General features: G+C 30.9%; 1 protein-coding gene across 1 annotated transcript in view; it reads right to left on the bottom strand.

Annotated features, from left to right (window-relative positions):
• Positions 1-1,894, bottom strand: part of LOC142323887 (uncharacterized) — a 49,022-nt gene extending 47,128 nt beyond the window's left edge. Inside the window, exon 1 of the mRNA XM_075364208.1 lies at positions 1,651-1,894. Coding sequence (XP_075220323.1) covers positions 1,651-1,710 — 60 coding nt within the window. The 5' untranslated portion in view covers positions 1,711-1,894. The remainder of the gene's footprint in view (positions 1-1,650) is intronic.
• Positions 1,895-12,057: the final 10,163 nt, after the last annotated feature.

Below are 12,057 nucleotides of genomic sequence, written 5' to 3'. Positions count from 1 at the left end.
ATTTATAAAAACCACTTACCAACAACTTTTTTTAATGTGTTCAAGACTTTCGGATACCAAATCCATCTTCAGGAACTCAAAAAACTTTATTATTCTTAAAATAAATAACAAACTCATTCATTGTATTAAGTCATTATGTAAAATGTAAAAATGTACAACAGTGGTTGTCAAGTTTTAAAATTTTGTCAACTTAGCATCCAGTCACAATTAAAGTTTCCACTGTTATTGTGACTGACGCTAATTTTTAAACATGACAACCACTGTTTATGTAAAATGTAAAAATGCACGACTTACATTTGAGTTTTATTTTTTTATTTTAAGAATATAAAAATGTTGGTAAGTGGTTTTTATAAATTGTTATTGCATAATCATACCGATGGGCCATGTCTGATAAAATTATACGGAAATGAGTATTGAATAATCCTCAAGAAGCACATGTGTGAAAAGACCATGGTTTGGTCTGATGAACAAATATTGGATAACTGGAAAAATCTGACAAATTTTTGAAACAGTTTGTTAACAAACAATCATTCCTTAGCTACTAATACATCAAAAATTAAAAAATGCTCATTTTAAAATCATCCTATGAAATTATGAGGTTGAAGACTTTAAATTATAATTTTATCTAAAAGGCATAATATAAATAAAAATATAATTGCAATATTGTGTAGTTTTAACAATTTAATTGTTAAACACCTACAATGGCTCATTTTAAAAATAAAATATTGCCATTAATTAAAAAAGCCAATGTCTGGAATTAGTTATTTTAATAAAAACAGTTACATGGATCAAAAAAGTTAAATAACATTGAGTACTTGTATAAAAAACATTCTCTTATTTATGGTTAATTTTTCCCTCATTTCCGCTATGTTAATGCTTTCACAGAGATCTCTACTTTGTCAGACAAAAAATATAAATTTTGGATTAAAAACAATTAAAAAATTTAAATAGTGAGGTTCATTTACCATCTCAGTTACTAGTTTATTAATTATACAATTTTATTTTAGGGTTATTTATAAAAGTTTTACTATTAAATCTGTCGTGTGTTGTAATCTAAAATAATTCCCTTACTTTTTCTCCTTATAATTTCAGTTTAACTTAATATTTCATTTATATATATGCAAACTACGAAAATAAGACATACATGAGAGACTTGTATTATATAGTGTATTTAAAATTTAACAGTAACGCTTTAATAGTTTAACAGTTTTCTATAAAAAAAAAGAAAAACATACGAAATAACGTTTTGTTAATTAGAATTATAAGCAACATAAATTTCTTCAGATATTAACATCTATTGGTTTAAAAATTTTAGCTTGTAAGACGCATTTACATTCAAATCGGGTGTATAACAACAAGAGATGAAAACAAGGTCAAACTGAATAAACATTTTTTAATTAATTATAACAAAATTAATATAAAAATCAAATTCAAAAGACATTCAAACTGAAAAATAAACTAAATACGCTTACTTTAGTCCAAAAGTAAGCATCGTACATCTGTTTACCAGAGCGTCTGCAAACTTTCTAACTTGCACTCTCAAACCAAATTTCGTAAAAACAGTCCGAAAAGAGGTCATTTTCAGTCAAAAATTTAATACAGCATTTAAAATAAATTAATAAAGAAATATTAAGTAATTCAATCACTTACCTGTACCATTTTTGATATTCTTTTGCTCACAGGTTCTTTTATCCACATGTAAGCATCCATGATAGAATAGATTAAAATTTTCCACTCAACACAAAAATAATCGTACACTTATTTAATCATATGCTTTTTTTAACAGAACACACCTATTTTGAAATCACAACAAATCCAACATTACCAAACAATTTATAAAAATAACCTAAAAATCCTTATTTCCCCGCCTCTGTTTCTTACCATACTGTTTCATTAAGTCATGGTCAAAAGTCACAACACTAGCGGGCTCTCTCGGCAAAATATTGTACATACACAATTATTCAAAATTGTGTTTTTAATTCGTCAACAAACACATTCAAACATACTTGAGTGAAACAAAACTGTTAAGGGGAGACGACTTCGGTCGAAAATGCAAGTTTTATCGATTTTTAGATTTTACAATCAAAATATAGTTTGAAATTCCCGCTTTCCAATGGAACCTAAATTGTGTTTCTATGATAACTAAAAAATTTTTATTAACTTATTCAGCAACATATGTTTTCTGGATTTTTTCCTATTTATATCTTCATACCTTTTCTAATAAATATTTTTAGTATTGAAACTAATAGTACTGGATATCGCATTTTTTATTTAGACATTTTAACTAAAATAATAGGAACATTCCTAAAATGTAAGCTGCAATACAAACAATACTGTCAGTCTTTCCTTAAAAAAAGGGGATGTCCTTGTAAGGAATATTCTAATTATGTGTCACAATTGTAATAAATCAGTATTTCTAAAAGTTCAGTAGAGCTATCTTCTAAAACAGAAGTTTAGAAATATGATGTTAATTTGAAATTTGTATATGTTGTGAGGACAATCTCACAACATATGGTGAGATTGTCACCATATGTTATAAAATAAAGGTGTGAGCAAGTAAGGTTTTTTGTTCAGTCATGGATTTGCATGCTTCAACAAAAATTAAAATGTTAAAATGTAAAAAATTAAAATTAAAATGTAGAAGAAGCTGTAAAGAGATGTGCTGAAGTTAGAATAGTCGAAGTAAGATCATCACAGAACAACTTTGTAAGTGTTCTGCGATCAGTGTTGACACAGCAAGGTACTTGATGTATCAGTATTGAGTAAATACTGTTAAATGTACATCAGAGAAGTTTTCTAGGGAACATGAATGTTTTAAAAATGACAAAGGTTACAGTGGGAGAATGGAGCTTACAGGAGCAGTAGAAGTATTTCAACATTCTGCCAAACAATGTTCAATATATCAATTATTTAAGAGATTCCAGAGTGTAATTGAAGACAATCCTTACAGTGATGAAGTCAAAATAATGAAATTAGAATGTGTAGGTCATATACAAAAAGGAATGGGTTTGAGGTTACAGAGACATGAAAAGAAAACTTTACCAGATGGAAAATCTATGAGGGGTAAAAACAGGCTTACAGATGGTGAAACTGATAAATTGCAAGTTTACTATGGCAATGCCATTTAGAAGCAGTGGTAAGTGTTTGGGCAACTTACCTTAAGTGAAGAAATTTTAAAGCTAGTCAAACCTATTTGTAGTATCTAGCTCACCCTGAGTTATTGAAAAAAAATCTTCATGATCTCATTTAGAATCAAATTAGCTTTAACAATATAGTTTGGACAACATTTTCTGAAAATGTATTTGTTTCAATAAAAACTATCTATTGGAATGTATGATGTACTATCATTTAATGATGGCTACTATAGTAGTATTCATATAAGGAAAGCAGAATATGTACTCAGAAAAAAGGAAGACAAAGAGACAAGTAGAAAGAAAACTGCAGCCAGATGAACTGCCAGACTATGGACCAGGCAAGTTTTAATAGTCAACTTCAAAGCTCATTTCCTGTAAGTATGATTTTTTCATACTTATGAGCCTTTTTCTTAGAAACTACTGCATGTAGGAGCATGAAATTTTGACAATGGCATATTGGGACTGTTTTGTATGAAAACTCTAAAATCATAGCCATATGTCAATATATAATAAGATATGATAAAATCCATTAGAAAAACGAGCAATTTTTAGGACGGTTTTAAAAAAATTGTATAAAATGTAAATTTTAAAACAGACAAAAGATTTTAGTTATTTCCTACCAAAAAATATAATATCCTAATAACCTTATACAAGCAATCCATTTAGATTTTATGAGGAAAGTGACAAATTTTGAATGCTTTTCATCTTTCCAAATTTTTACATTATTAAATTGTATTTATTTTGGGCTACCTTGGATGTAAATTTTAAATTTGAGGATTGTACATTTATTCAAATAAGTGAGTTTTGATAAATCACTGACTATAAAACAGTATTAAAGAAAAAATGAGAAAGTGTTTGAAATATTATTACAGAAAATAATAAAACATAAGAAAAACAAGGCATAAGACTGTACGAGGCAGACAAGGTTGTATGTACTAAGCAGAATGAAGGAAAATAAGTTATGCATGAATTAAATAGTCAAGGAATAGGACATAATTTACGAATAAGTTTGGTTGTGAATATACACGAGAGTACTATGAGAGTAATTTAATAACTCTTAACTCACCTTTAAATAAACAAGTTAGCATTTGAAATAATTGCAAAATCAATTTACTCTTTATAATATTTAACCAAAATCACTCTTTTCTTATTTTATAACCCTTTTTTATTATAAATATTCACTATATTTTCAATCTGATTGTAAATAATTTTACAATACAAAATTAAATTAACTTACTGTCTAGACAGTATTTTTTCTTAATTTTTCTAATTAAGAATTTGATGTCTTTTTTTTCTTAACATTATTGTTAACAAATGAAATAAGGTTTACTTTTTCTTTATTCTTTTATGCATCATATGACCCTGTAATTTTCTTCTTTCTCAATGTTCAATCATGTAGGCATGATCCTTTTTATTTATCTTTCACTTCTTATTTCTTCTTACTTAAAAGAATAGTTTATATTGACATATTGCCTTGCAGTTCTCCATACAGCTCAGATGATCATAGTATCTCATAATTCTTCCATATTGTTTCAATGAAATATATTCTTCATAAATAATTATATTAAAATGTTCCAGCACCTTTATGTCATGAGACATTAGCATTCGAAAGTAACTGAATGCAAGAATTGCGTGTGAAAATTGGTCCTGCAGGCTGACTAATATTATCATTCACAATTATCACAAAGATGACTACTGAATTATGAGATACACAATCAGAATTGTTGAAATTGAAAGGTAAATGTACAATTAAATCAACTATCAAAAGGATACAAACATTTCTTAGTAGCTTTGATCCTCAAATTAACGACAGTTATTTGTTAACCATTAAAGTGAGAAATTTACTAGAACTATCATAAAAAATATGTCAATTCAATCTAAAATTGAAGAATTAGATTCTGATCCCAATATAGCAAATGATTAGATTCATATTTAAGACAACTTGTGTGCCACAGAATGTGAATTGAGGCCACTAATCAACTTCAATAATCCTGATAGCCAGAGTTCATACATCTAATGTGCTGGGCAACCCAATTCAATTGCCACTGGTTAAGTTAACCAGAATTTAACTGTAATAAACTAGAATGGCAATATTATTTCACTATGTTCAATGATCTAATCTACTGAAGAGCTGATCTTTCTGATATACAAAAACTACTTTACCTTTATTCTTCATTAAAGGGCACTATACACTTTATACTTTTTTTTATAGTTTCAAAAATTAGCCCATTATCAATAAGAACTATTCAGTGGCTATCAATTTATTAAAATAGATACAATAATAATCTACATCTTGCCATTCATGATGTAGAGAATACACTTATTAACTCAATTCAACAGGAATCTACATCTAGCACTTCTCATTTTATTAATGGTTTTTGTTCATCTGTAAACTGGCTGAAGGCTATAAACTTGCAAACAGATGCAAAATTTAATTAATTTCTTGAGAATAGAAGAAAACTACTGGAAAAAGTGTCTGTTAACTTGAATTATAAAACTATATCCCAGCTGTTACCCAAGAAATTAAATAGACATAACTAAGATAATTCACAACAATATTATAATAAAATTTATAATACAAATCATCTGATTACCATTCATTTGTTACATGTGCGATTCAAACCATCCTATTTACAAATGTTAAAGATTCAAAGATTAAATGTAATTAATCAAAAGGAATTTTTAACAAACAACCATTGTTGTCTTAATTGCCTATGTCCTGGTCATCTTATTAAATATTGTCCTAGTAAATATGACTGCAAACTTTGTTTGAAAAGGCATCATTCATTAATCCATGAAGCATTTGATTCCAATAATGATTCGATCATCAACTACGCTGTTAAACTGCAGACAAGCAATATTTTTTCTGGGTGAAAAACACTTCCATGTTATTATCACCAGGACATGATATATTTGTTGTAATAAATAAAGATATATCACATATTATATCTCAATGTAATAAAGTAACAAAACCATCTGCTTTACGGCAAATGTTATGAATAGCTAAAACTCACTACAGGAATTTAAATACTTGAATGTAAACAGATGGCCCTAAGAAACTGTAGAACATAAAACAACATTTCATTATCCCCTAAAATAGTTTGCATAGCCCATAGGTTAAACTTGTGATGCAATGCTGCATAACAGATACAATCCAGAAGGATGTGGTGCACTGTTAGTTGGCAGTACCTTGGGAGAAACACCCTAATTGCCCCAGAACAATGCGGTTTCCACCAGGGTAGACTATCTATTAATCACATAGTTGCCCTGAAAGCTGCTATTCAAAAGCGCCTTTTTATTTTGCCAACACCTGGTTGCTGTATATTTTTTGATTTGCAAAAGGCATACGACACAGCATGGAGGAGAGGAATCCTAAATACACTTCATGAATGGGGTATACAAGGATCCTTGCATTTAAAAGGGGTTTCCTCAGTGGTCAGTCCTTCTGAGTTCGAGTTGGAATGATGGTATCTGAAAGTTTCATGCTGGAAAACAGATTACCTCAGGGAATTTTCCTAAGTGTTACTATGCTGTAGCCATAAATAGTAAAATTGCGTGTGAAAAAAAAAACATTGTGTTCTTTATTTGGAGATGATTTTTCTATTTACATAGCATGTAGAACATTAACTAAAGGTGAGAGGCTGCTTCAAAACACAATACCCCGCTTAGAATCGTGGTGTGAATCTACTGGATTCACTTTTTCCCTGGAAGAAACGAAGTACAGCTGCTTTTCTGGTATTATATGGTGTTACAGCTGTATTTACATGATGAACCAATTGAGGCATTCACAAGGGTTAGATTTCCAGGAATATGATTAGACTAATGACTAACATAAAGGAAGGAATACCATTTATATACAAAGTGTCAGGCTCACTAACAAGTTCCACAAAATGTTATCGAGTGCGTATGTGTGCCTGCGCCCTACTAACTAAACCTCCATCTCTGATAGTCCTCCCCCTTTCTGGAAACTGCTGTGAGGCATTATTTCAGAAAGGGAGAGCTTACCTTTCTGCACCAGGCATCAGAGTGACCATGATTTCACCACATCCAGGCGATCCCCACAGGTTTGGGAGAGCCCCCTGGACACTCACCTGCAGCCATGTCCTCTGCACCAGAACTCTCAGGTGCTTGTCTGCTTTCTTGCTTCTTCCTCCGTCCAAAGCATCTCCATAACTACTCTGGAATACCTAACCACAGCAAGCCAGTGCTCTTCTTTGGTTAGCCTGGAATTCATAATTTCCTTGGGCGGGAACATAACCTCCGTACCAGGAGTACTTCAATGTTTTTTCTTTTTTTTTCTAGTTAATTGCAGAAACGAAGCTTATCTTCCTGCTCTGGTCCCTAAAAACGATCTCCTCCAGCCTCCTCCTCCCTATGAAGATGATGGCCTGGGTATTCTCAATCGCAATCTGCAGCTCACTACCCTCCATCCAACCCACATTACATTTGGCGGTCAACTTCCTCTCTGTCCTGGCGATCACAATAAGAGCAAGGTCATCTGCATATGCCAGGGTCTCCGCACCTTCCGGCAGCCTCAACTTCAGGACCAAGTGATAGGCCACGTTGCACAGAAATGGACTCAGGACTGACCCTGAGGAACACCTGCCATGATGCTCTTACACATACGCACTCCCTCGGAATCATACACAATAGATCTATCATAGAGATAGCTACGTAGGATCCTTCTTAGATCCCCGCTAATTTTCCACTCTTTCAATGCACCCACGACCATGATGAAAGTAACAAGGTGTCGCACACCCAGCGTTGCGCAGTGGCTCGTCCCAAAATCCTTTTCCCGCCATGATGTTTAAATTCGTTTATGCGGTTGGCGCACAAACAGAAGCAAGACATCAATGTGATTAAAGGTAGAATTATCAAAAATAAACAAACTTTTGAAACATAAAAGAATAAAATTTATTGACGTATATGAAAATTGCCGTCGAAATGTGGATTTTTACTCTAATATTTATAAATAGGAAGTGCCGTACTCAAGTGTGCGTGTACACGCACTTCCAAATAAATATGGAGTGTAGGTTTTTTTGTTTCTTTTATATAAAATTTAATTGACTGTATGTGGAGTCGAGAATTATGATCTGAATGATTAATTTCGTTTATTTCTTAACAATATAATAATTTCTAATAATTTTTCTTAATAAACAATTTACCTTGAATTAATTATTAATGTACTATTAGATACAGAGTGGTCCAGAAAATAATTAACTTTAATTATTTTAACTCAAAATGAAAATATAATGGAAACATTTTATATAAAGTAGAAAATAAAATAGTTTTCATTAACATAAAAACCAAAACCGACCCTTTTGAAAATATAAAGAAAAATAAAAAATATTAACAAAGAGGACAACTACATGTCTTATTGCCAATTTTTTTTTTTTTCATTTAAATATCAATATTTTTTCCTTGACATAAAATTATTCATGAGGTATTATAAGAACATTAAATAGAAGTTGAAGTATGTTATTTAAAAAAGTAGTCAATTAAATGAAATTCTATGATAACACTTAGTATATTTTCATATGTTGTAATACACATAACAGATAAAGTAAAAACTCTTAGGCAAACTTAAATAAATTAATACTTCGACTAAAACCTATATTAAAAATGAAACATCAAAATACGACGGACTAAGAATTACAAGATAAAAATAAACTTTCATCGTGTTCTTTAACTTCTCACTTATTAACTGTCATATAACTTGTGTTTTTTCACGTTGGTAGTTTTCGAGAGTTTCTTCTCTCGTTTTTTGCGGTGTTATTCTCCTGAATTTGTTTATTTGCATGTTTCAATCTAATGTAAGTTCGCGTTCTTACTAAGCAATGAATTACTTCTTCAGGAAATTCATTTTTTGTCTTATTCATGACGAGCATGAAAAAAGTAAATGAGATGTTATATCGTAATGAGTAGAAGCTAGAATTATTTAAATTTGTTAATTCAAGAAATACCTGCTGATTGGAAGAATGTTCTCTTTATTATCCGATTGATGGATGATGTAGGGATAGAGCCAGGAATTCATTTTTTTGTAGGTTTTCTGACTTTTCCACTACCGCGTTTTGGCTTTGTATATTTAATTTCAAAACAGTCAGCACTGAAATGCTCCTCACAGATTCTGGCTACAAACAGATCATACAAGTATTATTAATGTATACATACTATTAACATCGAATAAGGAAATGATTTGAACAGAAAAAATGTTAGTTAATATTATTAGTATTGTTATTTTGTAAGTTTGAAAAAATAGTTCAAAACCAAGCCTGAAAACTTTCATAAAAACATGATAATTTTAGTTCTCAGTAATTATTGTTCTATACATTTATTTTCGATATTGTAGATGGAAAAATTGTTCAGAGTAATAGTTGATTTAATACTTGAAAGATTTTTATTGGTGATAAATCGATCTTCTATACCTGTATCGAAAATTGGGTTTAAAACAAACATTATTTTTTACATGGATTTTAAGATTTTTTGATACAAAATAAAAAACCGCTAAAAAACGTGCACAACCCAAGTAAAAATGTAGATAGGGCCCTTATATGGCGCATATAAGGAACATATATGAACATTTATGCAACATATATGGTCATATATACATATATGGCCATTTATATGGGACGTAAATGGCCCATATATGGCTCATATATAACACTTATATGCGTCATTATATGACCATATATGTGATCATATATGCTTCATATATGTGCTCTATAAGTCTTTTATATGGCTCATATATGTTGACATATATGACCCATACATGGCATTCATATATGATCCGTATATGGAGCCCTATATAAATTTTTACTTTGGAAAGTATCCGCAGTTAAGAGTAATTAATGACGAATTTCTTGAATAAATCAATTAGTAAAGTTAAAGATTATCATATATCATAATATCCAAGTAACTTATTTTATAATATTCTTAATAATTCATAGGGAGTTTCAATGCGCAAAAAAACAGCCAAATGAGTCGTATTTGTCCTTTATAACACACACCCATTAATAGAATATTTTTTCATATATATTTCACAAATTTCGTAACTTTATTATTTCAGTACATACATGTGTATACGAAAGGATTTGCCAAACATGTATTAAAAAAATCAATCTAACTTTATATTGAAGCCTGAGGGGACATCTATGCAAACATTTAATTTATATAAATCACATAATTTTTTAGATTAATTAATTTTAGAACTTAAAATTTAATAATAATTGAAGATGAAGTCAATAAGTTCAGAGAAAATTTCATTCCATTGATCGATTAGCCAGTAATGTATTCTTTTCATTTTTCCCATACAGGCATTTGAATTCGAAATTTAATCATATTTATTTCATCAAAATTTAAATTCAGATAAAAAACACACTTTTGAACTTACCATGTTCAATTTTTATATTATCACGTGATTTTCCGCATTTTTGTAGCCACACACTTTGTAATGCTTCATTCTTGCGGGAACAGAAAATATTTCACGTTCTTTTTCGCTGGCGAATCAGTTCTGCTCAAACAATTGGGGAAATAACACGACGGCATATTTACATTTGTATCAGAATAAATTTGTATAAAAAAAAAATAAAAAACACTGTTTAAAAGCGAATAGTTATAAAATCGAGAAAATTCAGAGACAAACTATCCGTGTAAAAGCTAAAACAGAATTGTCTTCAGAGAGAAAATTCTTTTCTGCTATGTCCAGGTAAAAAAATGAGTCAGGGTTGTAAAACAAAACGGATTAAGATATCAAACCTGAATGCAAAACAGTTGTTCTCTTTATTGCACGCGGTTTAAAATGGTTTACCTAGAAAATCCCTTGCATTTCATTTGACTCATTAGAAAAATATGTTAATTGAATATAAAATTATTTTTCACTAAACAACAACTTTTTATTTTATTTTTATTTCAGTATTATAAAGTAATATTCATTTTGGTATCCGTAAAAAAATAAGTAATATCTCATTTTCCCGTGTAAGTTAGATTATTAAAAGCAATTTCTTTCAAAAATTGTTTTGTGATAATATTTTTAATTAAACTAAAAAATCATCAATTCCGAAGATTGACCAAAATAAATAATATCAGATCTTTAGTTATAAAATTTTGAAATAAGTTATCTCCCATTTAGTTGATTTTCCATTTTAACAGCATTAAATAGTTTCAAATAATAAATGGAAAATATTAGTAAAAAAAATATTTTATGAGCATAAAAAAAAAAATTATCGGTGATTCGATACCGAACCCCACGAATAGCAAAAGGAGTCGTTACCATAGAGCCACACACGCTACTCGGCAACAAGCTCCTCCCTGTGCTTGGGCTCACAACCCGGAAAGAAGGTATTAACCACCCTTTGTAACAGCCCACTGGTCAACACCAGAAGAGATTGAACAAACTTCCTAGTAGCAATGTGATATGCATTCCCCCCATCCACCTTTCTGTCCACCTTTCTACACAGATCCCTCCATCTCTCCCTCTTCACCTTCCACATGGCTTTCTTGAACATCTTCCTGGCTGCATGATACGCTTCCCATGCCTCTTTACTACCACTGCCAACTTTTCTTCTACCTTCCCTAATGTACTTTCTGCTTGATATTCTTAGTCACAACATCTGGACACCACCAGTATACTGGTTTCCTCCTTCCAGCACCAGGGGCAGGCTTCAGTGCTTGGCATGCTGACTCAAGCACATCAACCATATCCTGAAGAGTCAGCCTCAAATTCCACAACTTTGCTCCTGAGCAGCTTCCTACATAACTCTGTTTCTTTCGGGGAGATCCTCCACCTCCCCCTCCTAGCTTCTGTGGCAAGGCTTGCAGACTGCACCTTGCAATACACATACCGGTGGCTCAATGACTCTTCAGTCAACATCCTCCATACTTCAGCCATCCTGCAAATATCTTCTGTCACAAACGTTATGTCCAG

This window comes from Lycorma delicatula, chromosome 4, assembly GCF_047948215.1.
Source record: "Lycorma delicatula isolate Av1 chromosome 4, ASM4794821v1, whole genome shotgun sequence".
Taxonomy (NCBI): Eukaryota; Metazoa; Arthropoda; class Insecta; order Hemiptera; family Fulgoridae; genus Lycorma; species Lycorma delicatula.
This window is presented reverse-complemented; position numbering and strand designations above follow the sequence as displayed.